At 47.1% G+C, this 22,840-nt stretch overlaps 1 protein-coding gene and 1 long non-coding RNA gene across 10 annotated transcripts in view; one reads left to right on the top strand and one right to left on the bottom strand.

The window, feature by feature from the left end:
- Window positions 1–419: 419 nt before the first annotated feature.
- On the bottom strand, window positions 420–8,860 carry LOC118351475 (uncharacterized). Of its 2 annotated transcripts, XR_007403843.1 has the most exons (5): window positions 8,682–8,860; window positions 6,045–7,673; window positions 3,090–3,357; window positions 2,277–2,489; window positions 420–2,171 (listed from the first exon to the last, which is right to left on the bottom strand). It is a non-coding gene; the product is annotated as an uncharacterized LOC118351475 (long non-coding RNA). The 2 variants fall into 2 exon arrangements; XR_007403842.1 differs by lacking the exon at window positions 2,277–2,489 and having other exon boundaries at window positions 8,682–8,857.
- Window positions 8,861–9,204: 344 nt separating this feature from the next.
- NOCT (nocturnin) overlaps window positions 9,205–22,840 on the top strand; it is a 29,312-nt gene continuing 15,676 nt past the window's right edge. Inside the window, exons 1-2 of one of the 8 annotated variants that reach the window (XM_049097213.1) lie at window positions 9,290–9,382; window positions 16,540–16,708. Coding sequence is in view for 3 of the 8 variants with exons in the window: in XM_025462273.3 (XP_025318058.2) it covers window positions 17,801–18,053 (253 nt within the window). In the remaining 5 variants the exon portion in view is untranslated. Of the gene's footprint in view, window positions 9,383–9,760; window positions 9,904–14,325; window positions 15,017–16,539; window positions 16,709–17,785; window positions 18,054–20,079; window positions 20,238–22,840 lie in introns of those variants that run through there. The other 7 variants (XM_035702109.2, XM_049097212.1, XM_025462271.3 and 4 more) reach the window with 7 other exon arrangements.

The following is a 22,840-nucleotide window of genomic DNA, read 5'->3' as shown; positions in this document are numbered from 1 at the left end:
ATTTACCGTGACACAATTTAAGCTTTGATGACGTATCACATGCTTACTCCAAATATAAAAGTCACACTTCCTCGGTTCTCATGTGTAGCAGAAACTACTAGTTGCCAATCTAATGTCAGGTTCTCTAGCTTGTTTGAAGACCATGTGCTCCACTAGAAGCCCTCATTTCTACTCTTCTCTACAGGCCGACAGGTGTGGCCAAATGACTAATGAGATCTACATGGAACTTGTTGGAAGTCCTTTAAAGAAAGCTCTTTGAAAATGGGAACAAATAGCTGGTGTGGTCCTTTGTTTTCCTTCTGCTTCCTGCCTACGGTGTGAACGTGATGGCTCCAACAGCCCTATCTTGAACAATGAGGTAAACTGAATGCTGGAAACTCTATTCAGTGGGTGATAGAGCAGAAAGATACAAGGAATCATTGTAGGATTAAAAAAATATATATTTTATTTATTCATGAGAGACACAGAGAACGAGCATCCCATTGCCGCCAGGCATCCCATTGCAGGATTTCGTTTCCTTCGATGCCCGTGCTTCTTGGTCACGCTGCTTCAAAGAATGAAGAGATGGACCAGACGGAGTGTGGGCCGCAGAACAAAGTTTATTGAGTGATAGTACAAAGCTCCCAAAGAGGGATGGGACCCAAGAACGTTGCCATGGGGAGTTTCTACGTCTAGGGGTTTTTATGAGCTTGTGGGTGGGGTGTTTTAATCTGATCAAACATGTGCCTGTCATCTGATCAGGTCTTTGTCATCTATCATGTGGGAAAGGGTGGAGGGCTCCTTCCAGGGTGGTGTAAAATCTTTTAAAGGATGAGTTCCTCCAAAGGCAGGGATCCTTATCTTCCAACTATCCATCATCAGAATCACAATCTCAGGTGATGTGGAGATGTAAAAGATTTCAAAATGGAGCAAGCAAGCCTAGCTAAGAGTTTCTTTTAAATAGGACCAGGAGGGGGACACCTCCGTGGCTCAGTGGTTGAGCATCTGCTCAGGTCGTGACCCTGGGGTCCTGGGATTTAGTCCCTCATCGGGCTCCCTGCAGGGAGCCTGCTTCTCCCTCTACCTGTGTCTCCACCTCTCTTTCTCTCTCATGAATAAATAAATCTTAAAAAGAAAAAAAAAAAAACCTAAACTGTTTTCAGTTTCTTTAAATAGATTAGATAGATCGATGGATCAGGAGGCCATAAGGGAGGAATTTATGCAAATCATCACCTGAGAAACTATGAACCCTTTGCCAGGGGCAGGCTCTCAGCCTGGACTTAACTCTCTTCTCACCAGGACACCTGAATGACTTTTCACATTTCTCACTTCAAAAGGAGCCAACTCAATCTGAGGACAAGTTTCAATTCCTCTTTTGCATATTAACCCAACCAATCCCAGTTGACCGACTTTCACATCCCTGTTTGGCTCACTGATCCTAAATAAGGATTGCATTCGTGACCTTTCATCTTCATAACTCTGCTCCTCCTTCCTCTTCCTCGGAACACAAGTCAGGTTTCTACCTGAATCTGTCTCTGAATCACAATTCTAATTGCCCAAAAAAAATCCCCGTTTGCTTAAATGGTCAGTGAATTCTTTCTTGGTCAACCACACCAACCCCTGGACTGCCTGCTTCTATGCTATTTTAAATAAGAAAAAAAAAGGAAGCACTATCTTTATGTTTTAAGCCAGTTATTTCAGGTTTCTTATCAGCTAAACACAATCTCAAACCGATGAACTAAATGGGCTGTCCTCTTTGTAAAGCTTTGAAGATTTCAGTCATACTATGAATGTTCTTTAAAAACACAGAGGAAAAAAAAGAGAAAAAAAAGAAAAAAGAGGAAAAAAATTAAAACACAAAAAAAATTAAAAAATAAAAATACAGAGAAATGGGGACACCTGGTTGAGCAGACGTCTACCTTCAGCTCAGGGCGTGACCCCGGGGTCCTGGGATCAAGTCCCACTTCGGGCTCCCTGCAGAGAGCCTGCTTCTCCCTCTGCCTGTGTCTCTGCCTCTCTCTCATGAATAAATAGATGAAATCAGGGATCCCTGGGTGGCGCAGCGGTTTGGCGTGGGCCTTTGGCCCAGGGCGTGATCCTGGAGACCCGGGATCGAATCCCACGTCGGGCTCCCAGTGCATGGAGCCTGCTTCTCCTTCTGCCTGTGTCTCTGCCTCTCTCTCTCTCTGTGACTATCATAAATTAAAAAAAAAAAAAAAAATAGATGAAATCATTTAAAAAAAAAAAAGGGAGAAATGGACCACGCCTCCAGCCACACCAGTGTCTCTCAGCATTACCTGCTCTGGGCCTTGTTCCTCACTTTGGCTCAAAAGGGACTCCAACTGCTCCCACTCCCCCCGTGGCTCCCGCATCTGTGCCCACTCGTGCATATGCTGTAAGCAGAGCTGCTGCCCCTGCTGCCCCATGGGCTGTGCCAAGCATGCCCAGGGCTGCATCTGCCAAGGAGGCATCAGGCAAGTGCAGCTGCTGTGCCTGATGTGAGGGAGAACCTGTTCCAGATGTAAACAGAGCAGCATGTACAAACCTGCAGTTTTAAAACATTTCTTCATGTTACCCTGTTTGCTACATTCCTTTTTCTATGATATACATGAATTGTAACAAAAGTTGGTGACTTTAAAAAAGAGATATTTTGCTTTATGTACTTATTTTTTAAAGAATAAGAAGAGCTTCTTATTGAGCTAATCGCCATGTTTTAATTTTAATCATGAAAAAGAATATTTGGCCCATAAATTGGAAGCAGGGAATAGTCATTTCATATGGCATCATTGGACCTTACCTTGCAAGAGTAAGACCATGAAATAGCTTTGGATGTTACAATTCAGGAATAAAGAGGAAATCTGATGGTTCCTTGAGGCCATGAAGAATAAAAGATTAAAATCTAATTTCTGGTCATGGACTGCTACGAGAGTTTGTCCATTACTGAGACAAAGAAAACAAGGAAAGGTTTTTGAAATTTGCTTTTATATTTGTAGCTGTGTAAGTCTGTCCTCCAAGAAGTAGAGGCCAAGTAATTAACCTAAAATGAATGAATGTGAAACCTAAACCAGCCACCCCCACCCCCCACCCCAGTCTACAGTAACCTGACTTACTGTTCCATTGTCTTCATTGGCATAACTGTACTATTCCAGAAGCCTCTTATCCGGGCAAATGACTTTATTGTTCATTCAGGAACTTGTTTGAAAAATCATCAACTGGGGGTGTCTGGGTGGCTTAGTGGATTAAGCATCTGCCTTGGGCTCAGGTCATGATCCTGGGGTCCTGGGATGGAGCTCTGCATTGGGCTCCCCACTCAGCTGGGAGTCTGCTTCTCCCTCTGTGTGTCCATACGTGCTCACTCGATTTCTCTCTCAAATAAACCTAAAGAAAAGAAGAAAAATCAACTCTTTAATAGAAACCGTTGACATTTTTCCTACCACCACTCTTCTCCCAACCTCGCTAATCCTTCCCCGTTTCCACCAATCCTAAATCACTATCATATCACAAATTGAACCTGACTGATCTCCTCCTTGGTGGACCTGCCTTAAATCAAACTTCAAAATCTCCATAGAAACAGGCCTCACCCTTTCCCCTTTGGGACACAACAAAGCTCTCTGGAGGTGGTAACTCTCCTGTGCAACAGTGAGCAACAAACTCAGTTCCATCTTGTTGAGATTTGGGAGCTGGCATTTAACACATGCAAAAGATTTGTTAGGGCAAGGTCTGTGAAGGGAACAGGAAAGACTTGGAGGAGGCTGAGAGAGCGGTCATCCTACAGCAGGTCTGAGGCAAGATGCAGAGAAAGCAGGCAGGGAGGAAAGGAGGAAGGGATGGCAGGCAGCAATGCCGTTCTCAGAGAATTTATAAGGCCTGTGTGGAGTTACTGAGCCAAATTCAATTACTCCTCAAAGTAGTCCTACATTTTGCAGGAACCTAATTCCTTTGACCTTGGCGCGCTCAGGGCACATCAGCTGCGAGCTAGACGCATGTTATGGGAAGCAAGACCCCAGCCCCACAGCAGTTATGGGGTCCAGAGCAATCAAACCTGCTTGCAGTTACAGGAGATGTGAGACACATTCTCCTGACTCAGGATGCCTGATGATCCAGCCTCTGAAAAGACAACTTACAAAAAGTGTGACCTTCTGAGAAAAAAGCATATAATGAATAAAAAAACTCCAAAGGAGTCTAACATAGATATTCAAATGAATTTATTAACTATAAAAAAATCTAGTTAAAACAATTGAGATTTTTCTGCATTTTTAAATATGCTCAAGATAATATCTGTTATTAAATTCAGTTTATTGGGGCACCTGGGTGTCTCAGTCAGTTGAGTGTCTTTCTCTTGATCTCAGCTCAGGTCTTGATCTCAGGGTTGTAAGTTCGAGCTCTGCATTGGGCTCCACATTGGGTGTGGAGGCTAGTTAAAAATAAATTAATGAACTCAGTTTATTAACTGTTAATAAAAATGAAAGAATAACTTAAAGTGACAACTTGAGCATTGTTTACTTTGTTTCATTTTGTTTGATTACTAACCAACTGATGTATTTCCGATCTTTGACAGTGCTACAGACTGGTGTCCCCCAAAATGCATATGCTGAAACCCTAACCCCCAACATGACTGTATTTGGAGATAAAACCTTTAGGAAGGTAATTAGGGTTAAATAAGGTCATAAGGATAGCACCCTAATCCAAAAGGACTGATGGTCTGATTAGAAAAAGGAGAGAGGATGCCTGGCTGGCTCAGTAGATAGAGCATGTGACTCTTGATCTTGGGGTGGTTTGAGCCCCATGTTGAGCATAGAGATTATCTGGAAAAGAAAAAAAAAAGAGGGAGAGAGATTTCCCTTGCCCTCCAGCCTTCACACGTGCTCTTTTTGTGTAGCTTTGCTTCAGACAGCTGATGTTAGTAAACAGAGATTAGCTAGTAGACAGAGTCACAGAATTCCCAGGCCAACAATGGCACTAAGCAGAAAGTCTTAACAGCAGAAAAACTACGTCTCCTATGTTTAGTGGGCACCCTCTCCTCAGCTTCTATTTTGAGGTTGCTCCAATATCAAGAAACAAAGAAAACTCACTTGGGGCTTTATCCCATTGTTTTTCATGGACCTCCAGCCTTCCAGCCCCACTAATCCGTGCAATCTGATTTCCTCCACCACTCCCATGCCTGTCTACAACTATTCACAGTAGCTAAAGACCCGCCTTCTGTCAAAGGATTCAGTCCCCACCTTGATTTCTTGGGAGCGTTCATCATTACTATATCCTTCTAGAAACTTTTTTTTAAGATTTCGTTTGAAAGAGAGAGACCAAGAGCCTATAAGCTGGAGGGAGGGGCCGAGGGAGGAGAAACAGGCTCCCCACTGAGCAGGAAGGGACTCGATCCCAGGAGCCTGAGATCATGACAGGAGCTGAAGGCAGACACTTAACAGAGCCACCCAGGTGCCCCAAAGCTTTTTGCCCCCTTACTTTTAGACACCAACCTCTCCTTGTTCTCCTCTGACCAGGTGTCGAGTCTCCCTTCTACCAATCCTTAAAGGTACGTGTTTCCAGGGATCTCCTCCTTCACGCTTTTCCTGTCTCACTCAAAAGACTTTTTGTGGATGACCTCACTATCCAAGGCTTCAGCTCCGGAGCTCTTGAAAGTGCTTGCCCCTGACCCTATGAACTCCAAGTCCATCGTTTTTATTTGTCTACAAAGTGACTCCACCTGGGAGTTCCATGAGCACATCACAATTATATGTGCTGACCTTCAGTGCTCCCTGGAGAGCAGCATTTCCACCTCTTTTCCTTATTTGGTACTGCTATCCACCCTCACCCAAGTCAGACCTAGACTCTGTCCTTTCCTCCCTCGACCATTAGATTTAACCAGCCACTCAGCCCTGTGGTTTGTTTCCATCATAGTTCTTAAAACCCTTCTCTTTTCCACCATCACTGCCCCCAATTTATTTGCTGAGAGAGGAAGAGAGATATGCGTCAGAATCACCTGTGTGTTGTGTTTTGTTTTTTAAAAATAGGCATCCTTGCCCTGCCTCTCCTCCTGGGATTCCGACCCAGCACATGCTCTTCCTTACCTGCGTTTTCTTACTCTTCCCTGGTCTCCAGTCCATCTTCCCACTGCTGACGGCATGGGGGAAAAAAAAATGCAACCAGGATAGTGCAAACGATCTGCTTATTTTTTCAGAGGTTCTTCAGAGCCTTCAGGATAAAGTCCAAACTCTTCTGAGAGCCCTTCACACTTTGGTTCTTGCTTCCACCTCATCTCTGCCACTCCCGTATGGGCACCCTGCACTCAAGCCTTATCAAAGCGTGGTACTTGCTGTTCCTGGAACATCCCTCCTTTCTTTGCCTCGCTCTTCTCAGGGGATATCATCCCTCATCCCTTTCTGCTTAGAAGTCACCTTGTTCCAAATGCCTCCCTGACTTCTCCAGGCAACTAGGTATTTCCTGTGTCTCCATGGTATCTTGCTCCTATCATGATTCTGTATTTACTATCGGGTAGTTATCTTCGTGTTTATACAATGTTTCACCCACTCAACAGTGAACAGACTGTTCAGTCCATTATTGCATGCCCTAACATAGAGCCTGGGGCATACCGTGCACTCAATAAATGTTTACTGGATGAATTTTTTAAGTAGGTCTTATGTTTTTCTGATTGTTTAAAATAGGCAGGTTTAGTATATCATAAAAATAATAGTACTGATGCACTCCCAGCATAGAATTGTCCTTTGAAATCCTTTTAATGAGTTTATATTTGAACAGCACTTTTAACTTTTTAGTTTTTTTTTAAATTTTGTTTATTTGTGATAGTCACACACAGACACACGCCTGGGCCAAAGGCAGGCGCCAAACCGCTGCGCCACCCAGGGATCCCCACTTTTAACTTTTCAGAGCACTTTTCCGCACTGAGTAATTCCAAAAAAAAAAAAAAAAAAAATTATGAGTATTTCCAAACATAGGGAAAAGAAAAAGAATTGTAAATGAACACCCACATACCCATTACCTAGATTCTAGTTCAACATATTGTTATATTGTTATATTAGCCCACTTTTTATAGGCTAATTTTCTTATCACCTTTTATTTCATGTAATGACTGAAGTATGATTCTATGTTTTATAGATAAGGAAATGGAGACCAAGAGAACTTAAGGATTTGCTAAAGAGATTATCTCCTAGAGTTATGATCAACTTGTGCCAGGTGACTCATCCATACCCTGTGGGTATTAGACATATAACCTGGGTCTGAAAAATGTTTTGAATATCCTTGCTAATGAAAGGCTTCCAATTCCACAAGATAGGAGAAATCAGGGAAATCATGGGAAAACCAAGAAAACATTTCTGGCTCATAACTCATTGAAAGAGGAATCCAGTCTCGGGTCACCGTCCCCCTCACTCCGCTTCCACTCCTGGTCAGCCATTTCCCGCCCAATGGGAGATGCTTCTTCCATCCATTCTTTTGCAATACCAGATGCTGATCTAGAAAGATCTTTCATCTCAGCTGGTCTATTTTCTCCTGCCTTTTCATGTGGCAGAGACACAAGACCTCCATTTAAAACATGACCCTTGGGCAGCCCAGGTGGCTCAGCGGTTGAGCGTCTGCCTTCGGCCCAGGGCGTGACCCCGGGGTCCCGGGATCGAGTCCCACGTCGGGCTCCCTGCATGGAGCCTGCTTCTCCCTCTGCGTCTCTCATGATTAAATAAAATCTTTAAAAAAGTAAAAATAAATAAATAAAAATGACCCTCATATCTCTGCATAGCTCACAAAACATTAACAAGCCACGTTTCCTACCCAACGCCTGGTATCACCTGTGCCATCCACACTAGGGTTCATCTATGCATCTGGCTCCTTAGCTTCCATCCCACAGAACTAAGAGTCCGGGTTTCCCCGAATACGCCCCGGGCCCTCTGCTCCTCTCCTTTCCGCAGGTACCCGCACCCCCGCTCCCCGCCCCCCTTCCCCGTGCTGAAACCTACACCCAGTCAAGGCCCAACTCGAACGCCGGTTCCAGGAAACCTCCCGGAATCCTCGAGCCTGGTTTTTCCCCCCCCTCTCTTGAACATTTTTTTACTTTCAAATTCTCCTTTCTTTTTCCCCTCTCAAGCCTGTTGTAACCTCTACTGCGAAGCTTGGGGATCTTCTAGCGCTGGTTTCCATCAGAGCCTTGCAGCCTGATTTTTCTTGCCACCTTGTGCCCTTTAGCGTGAGTAAAACGCGGCCCAGGAGAGAAGCACCGGCCTACGCGGCACGGCCGCACCCACGGGGCCTCACCGGCGGCTTTCGGGGACCCGGGACCCCGCCGCTGCTCCGCCCCTCCGCCCGCACCCCCTCCCCTGCCCCCACCTCCGCTCCCTCCACCCGCACCGCACCCGCACGCCATCCCCGGGGCCCCCTCCGCCCGCACCGGCACGCCCTCCCCGGGGCCCCCTCCTCCGCCCCCTCCGCCCGCACCCGCACCCCCTCCCCGGCCCGCACCTCCGCCCGCACCCGCACGCCCTTCCCGGCCCACACCTCCGCCCCTCCGCCCGCACCCGCAGCCCTCCCCCGCCCCCTCCATCCGCACCCGCACGCCCTCCCCGGCCCACACCTCCGCCCCTCCGCCCGCACCCGCACGCCCTCCCCGGGGCCCCCTCCGCCCGCACCCGCACCCGCACCCGCACGCCCTCCCCGCACCCCTCCCCCGCCCCTGCCGCTCGCGCGGACGCGGCCCCCACCTGGACGCACACGTGTCCCCGGGGCCACAGCCGCGCGGCTCCCGACGCCCAGCCTGTGGGCGGTTCCATTGCCGCCAGCGGAAGGGGAGGCGCGTCTCCTTAAAACCCTCTCGCCGCCCCTCGTCCGCCTGCGCCGCGCACAGCCTCCACCGCACGCGGAGCCCGGCGCCCGCCCGCTTCCCGAGGACCGCCCCCGGCGTCCCGCAGCCGCAGCCGGGTCTTGCCGCCGCCCGGCCCCTCGGCGCCCCCCTCCCGGCCTCGCGTGGTCGCGCCCGCTTTGTCAGCGCGCGGAGCTCGCCGGTTGCGCTCAGCCCTCGCCGGCCCGCGGGACGCCGCTCCGCCGCCGCCGTCGGGCTCGCCTGCCCCGCGCTGCGCCGAGGCCTGGGCCGCGCGGCCGGGAGCCTGAGCGCCGCGGCCCCGAGCGCCCCGAGAGCCCGCTGGGCGCGCCCGCCCCGGCCCCGGCCCCGGCCCGACCCGCTCCTCCCCTCCCCTCCCCTCCCCTCCCCTCCCGCGCGGGGCCTCGGCGCCGGCGCCCGGCATGTATCAGAGCCCGCGGCGGCTCTGCTCCGCCCTGCTGCACCGAGACGCGCCCGGCCTGCGCCGCCTGCCCGCCCCCGGCCTGCGCCGCCGCTCGCCTCCGCCCGCGGCCTCCCGGCTCCCGGCGGCCTCGGCGCCCCCCGCCAGGTCGTGTCCCCGGACCGGTGAGTGCGCGGCGCGGGGCGGGGCGGGGCGGGGGGGTCAGGCCCGGGAAGCGGAGCCCCCTCCCCGCGTTCCCCTCCCCCCCGCCCCCTCCCCGCGTTCCCCTTGCGGTCCCCGCGCCAGGTCCCTGCGCCCTCCCCCCGCGTTCCCTCCCCGCGCACCCCCCCCCCCCCCCGCGTTCCCCTTGCCCTCTCTGCGCCCGGTCCCCGCGCCCCCTCCCCGCATTTCCCTTGCCCTCCCCGCGCCGGGTCCCGGCGCCCCCCTTGCCCTCCCTGCGCCCCCTCCCCGCGTTCCCTCTCCTGCGCCCCGTCCCTGCGCCCCGTCCCCGCGTTCCCCTGCTTGCGCGTCATCCGGGTCCCCCTTGGGGCCCCAGACGCGGTGCCCGGGGCGCATCGCTTTCCCGACTTGGCCGCGGATTAGCGTCTGACGGTTTTCCTGCTTATTGTGCTAATCATGGGAATTTTGCGTACAAAAGTCATCTAAGGTGATACTCGTTTGGTCACGGAATTGCATGATTTAGATGGTACGGATTTTTTTTTTTAATCGTGTTCACCATATGGTAACACACATTGACTCCTATTACATTTATTTGGATTTTTTTTCGGAGCCTTGCACTCTCCCACCTAGTCCATCTGTGTCCCGTGTGCCTGGGTTGAGATCTTGTAAAGGTGATGCCTTCCGTTTGTCGGGAGCCAATTTCCTACATCACATTCCCTGGACTTGCCCTTTTTTGCTGCCTCCTCTTCCGCCCGAGGATACAGTACTGTGGCCAAAGATTACATACAAATTAATGATACTTTTTTTTTTTAATTGATTCATTGATTCATTCATGGCTCAGACACAGGCCGAGGGAGAAGCCGGCCCCCTGCGGGGAGCCCAATGCGGGGGGGGGGGGGGGGGGGGATTTGACATCAAGACCCCAGGATCACACCCTGAGCCCAAGCTCAACCACTGAGCCACCCAGGTGTCCCTAATGATACTTTTTTTTTTTTTTTAAGATTTTTGTTTATTCATGAAAGACACACTGGCAGAGACAGAGGAAGAAGCAGGCTCCTTGCAGGGAGTCCGATGTGGGACTCCATCGGGGGTGTCCGGGGTCACGCCCTGGCCCCAAGGCAGATGCTCAACCACTGAGCCACCCAGAGATAGCCCTCTAATGATACTTTTTAATATGAGAAATGAAGATTCTCTTTCAAAACTGGCAATTCACTGCACTAAACGTATTTTAGCTGTGCTCAAGTTAGGTTATTACCGTCCAGGACATTGGTCCAACCATCCTACATTATAAGTACATTTCACTCAAAAGTCTTGGATTAATTAGGACAAACAGAGAGGTAGAATATGTCTAACGTGGCTTTCATGTTTTTAACGAAAGTGATCATCTGAAATCTAAAAGCGATTGAAGCTAAGACTTTAAGCTCTTAGATTATTGGTGGCTGGTTAGGCTGAGACATACTTTTAAAATTAGAGTGGCTAACCTGGTTACTGTAGACTCTACACTCCGTATTACTCAGGTTTTATGCTTTTGGTTGTTGTTTTTAATAGTGCAGTAAACACATTCATTACATGAAATCACCCTGATCCTATTCCCAGGATTTTGGGTCCCCCCCCCCACCCCCCCGCCCCAAATAGGAATTCGTTGTGAAATAGCTATTAGAATGGGTGCCACCTAATGACTCTTAGCATTCGTTCTTGCTGGAAATTTTAAAAAGGAACGTTGTTAGGTTTGAGGTGGGAGAAATGAAAGAGAAAACAAGTTGGTGTCTCCTGCACCAGCTCGTATCTGAGTCCCTCAGGCCAGGTTCCTAGATACATCTGCAATTACCGGTATCTTGTGTAACGCAGATACGGATAACCGTGCTGTTAGCTGAGGGGAAAAAGAGCATTTGGAATGTTTGGCTTCTGACACAGAGAGGGTTTTTTGTTTTTGTTTTTGTTTAAGTTTTTATTTATCCATGAGAGACACAGAGAGGCAGGCAGAGACACAGGCAGAGGGAGAAGCAGGTTCCATACAGGGAGCCTGACGCGGGATTCGATCCCAGGACCCCGGGGTCACGCCCTGGACTGAAGGCAGGTGCCAAACGCTGAGCCACCCAGGGATCCCCACAGAGAGGTGTTTAATGAACTTTTAAAAAGTCTCTGAAACCCTAGTTTGACAAATTGAGAGACTTTTATGGTTCTTAGTTACTACAGAGTCTAGGCAGTTTTCCTTTTTCATGCATTTTTAGTTTCAGCCACTTGTTAGAAGAAACAACATTCATTCGCTCATTGGTTGATCACTCACTCATTCCAGAAGTCTGCAGGATGCCTCATACACTGTATGTGCTTATTATCATAGGTGGTAAAACAGTGTGAACCTTAGTCTGCCTTTACAGAGTTTACTCCCTAGAGACAGAAGTGCTTGCACATGAAGTGTCTACCTTAAGGGAACACCTTTTATTCTTTTACAGTTGGCACAAGGGTCCTGGAGGTTGGGAAGTCCCTTACAGCAAAGGTGATTTTTTTTTTTTTTTTTTTTTTTTTAAGGCTTCAAGAACTGATAGATAACTTGAGCTGGGCCTTGAAATATGGTTAGGTTTGAAAAAAAATTAAAACATTTTACTTAGGAAAAGGGAGGAGCAAAAAGGGAAACGCATGCAGCATCGATGCAGCAGGGTGAGAGAAGAGCCTCCCTATAATGTTTTCCAAAGAGGCTTAGAACCAGCATTAGGTGCTTTTAAAAATATAGACTAATGGATCCTACTCTAGACCTATTAATAGAGTTGTTATTGCTGGGCCCCAGAGTCCACATTACTTAAAAAACTAACAATAATAATGAAGCTCCAGATCATTCTTCTATGCCCAAAGTTTAGGCGTTTGGCAATCTGGCAAGAGAAGTCTACAGGTACCTGATAGGTACTCTCCCTTGAGAGAGTACATGGTTGAGGGCCTGGGGGGACGTATTGAGTCCCAACTCTGGACTCCACTTGATAATCATTTCCTTCCTAACTTCTGCCCCTTGGCAATCAGAGATCACTAGGAAGATAAGTACAGCCATTCAATCCTCCCATACTAGAATTTGAAGGGGAACTGGGAGACAGTCTCAGTGTTTTGCTGTCTTTTCTCACGCAAGGACAGCACCCCCACAAAGAAGCAGCGATTGCCACAGTTACTGTACTAGGTGAAAAGCAGTCCGGAGTCCTCTGTGGGTTTATAAATGCTGTCTTCCAGAGTCCTTCTCAGATAGTTAAGAGTTGGCTGAATTACTGTTCATCACACGTTGCATTTTTCTTGGTACAAGTTTAAAAGCAAATACCACCTCATTTCAGGAGGCCGCTGTATTTAGTGTGTCCCTTAACTCTGAGTAAGCTGCTGATGAGGGAGGAGAAATGGGAAAGCTTGTAATTATCAAGTTTCTACAGAAAAAATTGCTTTCCTTGTGGGAGAACTAAGGTATCATTTTCTTGTAGCATATCAATGCTAAGAGTTTAGGAAACCACTGGGGGCGTTTGAGTTAATAAACATGGCTTCAGAAGCACATTCAACACACTTTATGAACATTTGCAAATCATTTAATGTTGCTTGCTATTTCAACACTGGACTTTAACTAGAAAAAATAAACAAGATAGATACCCTTCAATCCACAAGTTATACTGAATATAGTACACTTAAAGGTCAAATACTGTATCACAGGACTTATATGTGTCAGGAATTGAGAAGAATGAGAAATCCGTGTGGCTGGATTTGTTGGAGGAAAAAACTACTATGAATAGGTAACAGGAAGGTATATCCGTGGAAGGGAGCACGGTGGATGACAGGGAGGGAAAACCGCATGAGAAGCTGGCAGGCACAGGAGTAGTGATACCATCAGAAAAAGATGTACTTCCAGAATCTGGGACACTTGTTAAAATACAAATTTCTTGTCTTTCACCTATGCACTTGAATCCGTTACTTCCGGGAGAAGCCTGGTTAAGTTGTATATTTAACAAGTGCCCCGGGTGATTCTGGAACACTTGGGGAGTATTTTATAAGCTCCACTCCTTTCTAAAGATATTTATTTCTGGAAAGTTTGAGAAACCTGGGAGAGGATTCTGATAGTGTTAAAATCTTTGAGCTTGGGCCCCAAGGCAGTTTAGAAGGCCTCTGAGCAAGAACAAATAGTTGAACAAAGCAGGCTTTACGAAAGGGAAGGAATTGGTGTATTTGTGAAAGCTCAGTAAGGAAAAACTTGAGACTGACTTGTACAACCTCGGGCGTGGGTAGGTGGGTAAATATACCGTGTAGGTTTCGATGATGTCTGCTAATGGAGACGTGAAGCAATTTTCTGATTTCGTGGAACTAGGCGGCGGAAGGGAGGAAGCATCTTTATTTGCTTAAATTCTCAGGATTTATCTGCTTGAATAAATACTGGGAAATTCAAAGATGTGCACCGATATTTGGCTTCATACTTCTTTGTACTTTCGTGAAAAACAGGTAAAATGTTTTGGGTTTATTGTTAGAATAGGCCAAGTGGATAGCCACCTGGGTGGCTCATTCTGTTAAGCATCTGAGTCTTGACTTCAGCTGGAGTCATAATTTTAGGGTTGTGAGATCAACCCCAGACTCAGACGCCTTGTCTCCACCCCTCCCTACCTCTTATTTGCGTGTTTGCTCTCTCTCTAATAAGTAAATCTTTAAAAGAAAAAAAAAATAGGCAAAAGCCAGCCTTCCCACAGGGAGTAGGACCTCAAGTGGATAATTTTAGCTGTTCTCTTGTCTCTGTGTGGTGTCAAAGGAACACTTAACATACCAGGTACCATGAATTCTGTGTCAGGGATCTGGGCAGGCATGCTTTGGAAAAAGAGGGATAAAGAAAATTATTATTGTCATATTTGAATGCTCCCTCCCCCCAAAAAATACTTTTTTCTCCTTCCAGCATCAAAAAATGTGTGGGCCTATTCTGATCTTCTCACGTGGGGCCTGAGCATCTGGTGATTCTGGTGTATAGCCTGGAGGACAGCCAGTTACAACACAGGTGGACACCCAGCCAGTGAGGACATTTGTTTTACTAAATGCACAAAAGCCTGCCAGAAGTTTCTTACTGATACATTGATTCTCATGCCTCCAAAAGTTAGATTCTGCTATTGGATTATGAGGGATTATGGAGGAAGGAGGATTATATATATGTGTATCCTATACAAATATATGTGTCATACAAACACACATATATGTGTTATACATCCATGTATGTGTATATACTTTGAGAGAGAGAGGGAGCACAAGTGAGCTCGGGAAGAGGAGGTGCAGAGAGAGAATCTCAAGTAGGCTCCACACCCAGCTCAGAGCCCAGGGCTCAATCTCAGAACCCTCATCAGGGACGCCTGAGTGACTCAGTAGTTGAGCTCTGCCCTTGGCTCAGGGCGTGATCCCAGAATCGCAGGGTCCAGTCCCTGTGTCCCTGCATCAGGCTCTTTCTGCAGGGGGCCTACTTCTCCCTCTACCTGGGTCTCTGCCTATGTCTCTCAAGAATAAATAAGAATTTTTTTTTTTTTTTTTAAAGGAACCCTGAGATCATGACCTGAGCCAAAAACAGGAGTCAGGTGCTTAACCGACTGAGCCACTCAAGTACCCCAAAAGGAAAATTTTAAAGCCGGTTTTATTCCATCTTCAGAAAAGAGGTAGTATGAAAAGTCTAGGAAAGTAAAGTTACAATGCAGACAAAATTACAGCAGAGAACAGTTGCAGTAGGAAGTTCAGGGAGTCCCTATTGTGCCTCCTCCCACTGTCTTCCTTTCCCCCAGCTCTTTGAGCTTCCAGTCCTTGAGTAGGTGCATTGCCAACCTGCAGATACACTTGTGACAGGGTACAAAGTAAATTAGTGTGCAGATTCTTTTTTCTTTTTAAAGATTGTATTTATTTATTTGAAAGAGGAACAGTTAGCCAAAGTGCATGAGCAGGGAGAGGGAGAAGCACACTGAGCCAGGAGCCCGATGTGGGGCGATCCAGGCATCATGACCCGAGCCGAAGGCAGACGCTTAACTGACTGAGCCATCCAGGCACCCCTAGTTTGCAGATTCTAAAGATACCTTTAATATAATAGTTTTATATTTCTTTTTTATGTTTTGTTATTGTGGATTACGGAGGGACTGCTGAAAGAACTTTGTCTTTGAAATTGTATATACGTCAGATAGGTTTGCTGAGGTATTCTGGAATTAGTTTCTCTTTTAGGTGGTTCATTGTTCTGAATTTTATTTGGAAAAAAGTCATTATGATTTTTAAAATTCAGTTTTTAGAAAATTACGAGTAACAGATGCCCATTAATAATCTTGCCTTCAAAACTTTAAATGTCTATTGAGTATTTCTAGAAGCTTACAGGATTTTTCTTAATCCTTTTTTTTTTTTTTAAGATTTTATTTATTTATTCATGAGAACACACAGAGAGGATTGAGAGAGAGAGGCAGAGACACAGGCAGAGGGAGTAGGAGGCTCCATGCAGGGAGCCGACGTGGGACTCTATCCTGGATCTCCAGGATCACGACCTGGGCCGAAGGCGGCGCTAAACCGCTGCGCCACCCAGGCTGCCCTCTTAATCCTTTATGTTCCAAAATTCCATCAGGAAAAATGTCACAGCATTGAGGGAGCCCATTTAATCTGAAAGCATACCTTTCTTTAGCAAAGGAAAAACTCTGTTAGTTTTTGGATCATTTTATCAACCCTGTCATCTTTTCATGTTCTTAAACTCCTGTTAGACAGATTGGTGGCCATGTGGATCTGTCCTGTGTCTTCTCTCATTTTTTAATGTCTTTATCTCTTCTCCATTTTGTGAGGTTTCCTGAATATTTCTATTGCAGTCATTTAAAATTTCTAGATATTCTCTAGTTCTAGAATCCCATTCTTGTTTTGTGTCCACAGGACTCTCCTGTAGCTTTAAATATCCATAGCTCTATATGCCTGTTCCTCCCACGGGTGTCTCCTAAAGGGGAGAGCAGTTTCCGTGTCCTGTGAATGGGAAAGTCACACGGTGGGTGGACAGGTAGGCACCCCGAAGAGGGAGCGGGCTGGAGGCCTCCACCTTTGCCAAAGCTAGGAAGGCTTCTTTCTGTGTGTGCTAATCTGCGTAAACTCCTTACTGTACTTCTAAAATTTTCTTGTGATCAGACTTAGACCTTGATCTTTTATGTATTTTTTTTTTTTTTTTTAGTGATCTCTGCACCCAGCAGAGGGCTCAAACTCGTGACCCCGAGATCAAGAGTCTCCTGCTCCTGTGCCTGAGCCTCTAGTCCGCCTTGCCTTTAGGTCTCTCACCCTTGATAGCCCTTCCAAGACATAGCTCCGACTTTTTTGGGACGTGTTCTCTGATTCTGCCCCAGGTAGAAACCACCTTTGCCAGCTTCTATCTAGGAGAGGGGAAAGTAGGGTAACCAGCACAGCTGCTTCAAAAGCCCCTGTTAAATGGACTTACCCTAACACTTGACCCCCTGCCCCCCCTGCCCTTTGTCTCTGTTGACTCAGCTTGGAGTTTCTTCAGAGGTCCCTTGGGAAGAACCATGTTTCATGTACTTTGGTAACTTGTGCTGGTTTTCCTCCACTCTGGTTTCTCTGCTAACGCCAACCTGCCCGTTTCTGCTTTCCTGGAACCTTGGGCACATTGATGGCATCCTTTCTTGTCTATTGTTTCATTCTTTTTAAAAATTTTGACACACATAGTTTATTCCTGAAAGCTCTTAGGAAGGAAAAGTGAATGTATGTTCTACTTCATGCCGAGTGACCTATTGAGTGTAACCTATCAATTCCCATTTTATTTTTTTAATTGTTTCAATTCCCATTTTAAAAATGAGTGGTAGGAATAGAGATTTTTAAAGCTGTTTACAGTTTTACTTCAGATTGTGGAAGATCATTCTTTTCTGTACATGTGCTTTAATTATTCAAGGGAGGCCATGGAATTTTTTTTTTCTTTAACTTAAAGATTTTTATTATTTTTGTAAGAGAGCGAGCATGAGCAGGGGTAGGGGGAGAGGGAGCTGTAGGCTCCCTGCCGAGGAGGGAGCGGGATGCAGGACTGATCCCAGGACCCCTGGATCCTGATCTGTGCTGAAGGCCGACGCTTCACCAGCCAGGCCCTACCCAGGCCCTCAGGCGGTGGAAATTCATACGTGAAGATTGTCTTCCCCTATTTCAAGTGACTGAAAATTTTTCATTGGTTTTATGAAATATATACAAACTGGCGATTGATTTCAGTGCAATATAATCTAGAACAGGGATCTGCAAACTTGTGCTGTAAGGTGGGAAATATTTTAGGCTTTGGGGCCCATGCATCTGCGTCCCGGCGACTCCGCTACCGCGAGTGTGGAAGGGGCCATGGACAACACGTCAGCTTACAGACACCGAAATTCCAATTTCCTATAGTTTCCCTTGCCATGAAATAGTATCATGGTGAATTTTTTTTCCCCAAACATTAAAAAATGTGCACGATCCGCAGCAGCGCAGGCGGGGCTGTGGTCGGTGGGCTCCGATCGCGCACGCGCACCCGCACCCGCAGCAGAGCGTTCCTTTGCATTCCCAGCTGTACAAATGGGCCGCTCTCTGGGGCGCCCTGTGGTAACGCAGGCTTCGTTTCTGAGCCGGGAACGGTTGTCCCGCCAGATTCAGTCAGTTTCTGCCTTTTCACCTCTCACCTCAGAGGACGCCGCGGGAAGAGCCGGGCTTGTGGAGGCGGTGGGTCCCCTCCTGCGGGGCGGGGGGCTGCCTCGGGGGGTCCCCTCCGGCGGGGCGGGGGGCTGCCTCGGGGGGTCCCCTCCTGCGGGGCGGGGGGCTGCCTCGGGGGGTCCCCTCCGGCGGGGCGGGGGGCTGCCTCAGCCCGGCCTGCGGAGGGCCCCGCGGCTTGCCACGCTGGCTCGCGGGCCTCGTGTTCGTAGACCCGGTGGGTTGAGGGTCCCGGCCGGCCCTCCCTCGGCATCCCCGGCAAGGCCACGGGGTGGCGCCGCCGCAGCCGCCCCCTCAGGCCCCCTCCAGGGCCGGGCCCCAGCTCTTGTGCCATCCGGAAACGCTGCGTGCCCACCCCTCGCCCCCTCTCCGACCCCTCGCGTCCGTACGTTTCTGTACGTTTCTGTCAGACGGCGCTGGACGGTGGGGGGCGGGGGGGGGGCCGACCCCGGAAGTGCGCTCGCCGAGTGGGACGGGAGCGACCCTTCACTGACCTGAGGGTTCCCGGGGCGTCCAGGGGAACTGCGACCTCACGGTCACCCAGTGAAGAGAGCGTGACCCCCACATGAAGAAACGAGGACAAAAGAGGCGAATAACTGGTCCGGGATCCTGTTCGGAGGAGGAGGAGCTGGGAGTTGAAGCGAGGCGGCCCAACCTGCGTGCCCGTGTCTAGGGCTGTGTTCGCGTCTGCTGAACTGTAGCCTGATGTGGGTTTTTTTTTTTTTTTTAAGATAATTTATTAATGATAGACACGGGGGGTGGGGGGACAGAGAGACAGGCCGAGGGAGAAGCGGGCTCCCTGCAGGGATCCCGACGCGGGACTCGATCCTGGGACCCCAGGGTCACGGCCTGGGCCGAAGGCAGGCGCTCACCCGCTGAGGCACCCGGGGATCCCTGCAGCCTCATCTTACCTGAGAAAAGTTGGAGCTTTGGTCACAGGACTTTCTGTACTAACGGACTTGCCTGCTAAGTGTTCTGTGCGGCCCGTCACGGTCAGTCAGCGGTGCTCAGCAATAGATTTGAAGACTGGACACCGACTACAGTATTTAACCCCCACCGGAAAATAGTATCTTCCTAAATTGGCCCTTAGTCCACAGGATCCAGGAATTAATGTGCTTCACGTCCACAGTCCTACACAAAGTTTGAAGGTGATCATGTGCATGGACCAGGTGGGCCTCCGTACTAACACGGAGAGAGGGCCCCAACTACGATCTCACAAAATTCTAGAAAGAGTTATCTTTCACAGGGTCTTGAGACAAGTGACTTAAACTTGTGAGCCTTAGTGACCTCATCCCTGAAAGAGCCCAAGGAGTTCTTAAGACCCTAACAGGTACCACGGTCCTCCATCAGCGTGAGGCAGCTCCTCTGGCAGTGTTGACAGGATTCCGTGGCACTTTGCTGTCTCTTGGCATCTTTAATTTTTTCTTTATTTTTAAAATTTTAAGTCCAGGATAGTTAGCACTTAGTGGTGTTATTAGTTTCAGCATCTTTCCTTTTATGGGCTAGGTATTTGAGGAAGTAAAGGAGGTAGACACAGTCCCTTCCCTCTTGGAACTTAGAGTCTAATAGGTAAAGGACCAGGATTGTGGTACAAATACCAAGGACAATTTAATAAGCAAAGCTAACCAGGTGTAAGAAAGAGGGCTTGGGGGATCCCTGGGTGGCTCAGCGGTTTAGCGCCTGCCTCTGACCCAGGGCGTGATCCTGGAGTCCCGGGATTGAGTCCCGTGTCGGGCTCCTGGCATGGAGCCTGCTTCTCCCTCCTCCTGTGTCTCTGCCTCTCTCTCTCTCTAGGTCTATAATTAATAAATAAATAAATAAATAAATAAATAAATAAATAAATCTATCTTAAAAAAAAAGAGGGCTTGATTGATAAAGCTGCGCAGGCCGGGAGGCCATAAATCTTTATTGATTTCTTCAATAAGTATTAGATAAGCATCCAGGCTGGTCATGTTGCTCGTCTTACCGGTGTTAGCACTCACTGGTCCTGAAGGCCACGTTTATCCGGGAAGCCTAGTGGGAGTCTGCTGCTGAGCCAGCTGGATTTTCTGGAATGGTTCAACAGTGGCCAGTAGATGGCAGCAGAAGTTTGCCGTTCCCCCAGCCTTCGTGTGACGTCTGTCCTTTACAGTTCCGTGTGCTCTGTCGTGTGAGGTTTTCTTGGGCCGAGGTTGGTCAGCTCCAGCAGCTTCCCAGGTGTGTATGCAGATTACCTTGGGGTTTGTTTGGTTTGGGTGTTTGATCTGTTTTTTTTGGACCAAGTCACAGATTCAGGAGACGAAACTCAAATTAATTGTGAGAGAAATTATTCACAGACTGAATTGTTCGGGCAAAGGCCAGGATATGCAACTGCTGGGTAACTCGAGACACACTGCGTGGAGAGAGATCTTTCTGGTGTGATTTCTCGGTGCTGTTAGGATGCTTGGAACGGAAAGCCTGGTCAGTTGGGGTCTCAACTGTTAGCGTTCTCATCCAGCGTCTTGATTATTGATGTGAAAGTGTTTCATTAAACCCCGTTCATTTCCCTCTGATGGTTGACACCTGGGAGCTTGTGTTGCGGTCTCTGCCTATTGCTTCAGAAGCACATATAGTTAGTTGGTGACATAAAGAGTAAACGTGTGTTCTGTATTTTACTGATTAGCCCACTTTTGCTTTGTTTTCTAGGAAAGAGATGAGTAAACGGGTGTTGTTTACATACTGCCACTGTACTTCAGGAATCTAAATCTCAATTCTCTGGCAAATCTTTAAAGGCTATTATGAAAGAGGGAAGATTTATCTGTTCTATAAAATAAGATAGCAGCGAGGCAGTATAGGGTCAAATAAAAAATACCCATCTCCACAAATACATGTAAAACCCACCTAGAAGGCAGTATGAGTGCCAAATAAAGTTTAACAGAGGTTTTGGCAAGATTTTGTACTTTTCAACATCTTAATTATCATAGGGATGAATTATTTGTGCTATCTCACCTGGGGAAATTGGCTTTGGATGTTGAGCTGTTCTGAACCTTGGACAGTTTTCACAGAGCTCCATATAGCAACCCCTATTATGGCATAAAGCTAAGTTCAATGGCTTGAAATCTGTTTACGAATGGAAATAATTTTTTTAAATTGGTTCATACTCTAAAAGAAAAATAAACATTATCTTTTTAAAAACAGGTAAGAAACAATGAGAACTGTTACTAAGTTACTTCCTCATTGTGAAAAGGGCATAATAAGAGCAGCTACCTCTTAGGATTTGTAATGAGATTTAATTGAAAATGCAATCAAAGCAGGCAGAAGAATTTGTAAATGGTGCATGTTAAGGATTCAGTAATCCTTATTAGCTGCTGCTGGCATTTTTAGGATGGGGGGAAGAGAGAAGTGCCCCATATATTTAGCTTGCTTTTGTTTTCAAGATGACATAGCCTTATTACTACACTGCAGTCCTTATGTGGGTGGAAAGAGCACACGCACGGGCTTGCTTGCTCATGAGCAGTGGGGCTCAATCCCAGGACTCTGGGATCCTGGCCTGAGTGGAGGCAGATACTTAGTGGACTGAGCCACCAGGCATCCCTAAAACAAATTTAGATATGTGCTTTGTGTTCACATGATTTAAGTGACATGTCTGCTTTCAATCTATTGCTTTTTTTTTTTTTTTTTTAGATAAAAAAAAAAGTTTTCATTTTCTTTCCAGGAGATTGCCTTGTCTCCCAAAACAGGATGTCTGCACTTTTAAGGTGGTTGATCTAGAATAGAAATTCTCACTTTTTACTTACTGGATCCTTTTTTTAGTCTTAAATTTTGAGGGCCTAAAGAACTTTTGTTTATGTGGGTTATATTTGGTATACGTATCGATAAATATGTTAGAAAGTAGCACATGAGAAATGTAAAAATATCAAGTCACTTAATAAAATCAGTATTAAAATAAATAACTTTTTTTTGAAAGATTTTAGAGAGAGGCAGAGACACAGGCAGAGGAAGAAGCAGGCTCCATGCAGGGAGCCCGACATGGGACTCCATCCCGAGTCTCCAGGATCACGCCCTGGGCTGCAGGCAGGCGCTAAACCGCTGAGCCACTCGGGCTGCCCCCATAAATAACATTTTTATGGAAAAGTAGCTATATTTTTCAAAGCAAAAAAATTAGAAGAGTGGCATTGTTTTACATTTTTGAAAATCTCTTGAAGAAGTCTGGCTTAATAGGAGACAGCTAGAACTCTCATATCTGCTTCTACATTCAATAAGTTGTTTTGGTTAAAGTCAATGAAGAAGGGCAGCCCCGGTGGCACAGCAGTTTAGCGCCGCCTTCAGCCCAGGGAGTGATCCTGGGGTCCAGGGATCGAGTCTCATGTCGGGCTCCCTGCATGGAGCCTACTTCTCCCTCTGCCTGTCTCTCTCTCTCTCTCTCTGAATGAATGAATAAATAAATAAATCTTTAAAAAAAAGTCAATGAGGAAAATCCAGTCTCACAGGTATGTAGTTGGAAAAAAATTACTTTAAAAAAAATTACTTTTAACAGCATTTTTAGGTAATTTTGGTTATTTGTGGTAGTTTCTATGTTAGTAGTCATTTGCTACATGGTGCCGTTATCAATGAACTTTTTGTATTGTTACATTAAAATCAATGATATGTTGTTTTGAATTTTTTAATCCATGAGTGATTTTGTTATCTGTCATTTGGAAAATGTTGGTTACCTGGGTTATGCAGATCTTTCAAATATTATACAGTATCAGAAAATAGCATTAGTTAATATACTACCCATCTTCTCAGAAGTCTTTAAGTATTTTGAACCTGTCATGCCCCTGATGTCAGGTAAAAGTTTT

This window comes from Canis lupus, chromosome 19 (genome assembly GCF_003254725.2).
Source record: "Canis lupus dingo isolate Sandy chromosome 19, ASM325472v2, whole genome shotgun sequence".
NCBI classification, from domain to species: domain Eukaryota; kingdom Metazoa; phylum Chordata; class Mammalia; order Carnivora; family Canidae; genus Canis; species Canis lupus.
Note: the sequence above shows the minus strand (reverse complement) of the source record. Positions and strands in the feature narration are given on the sequence as shown.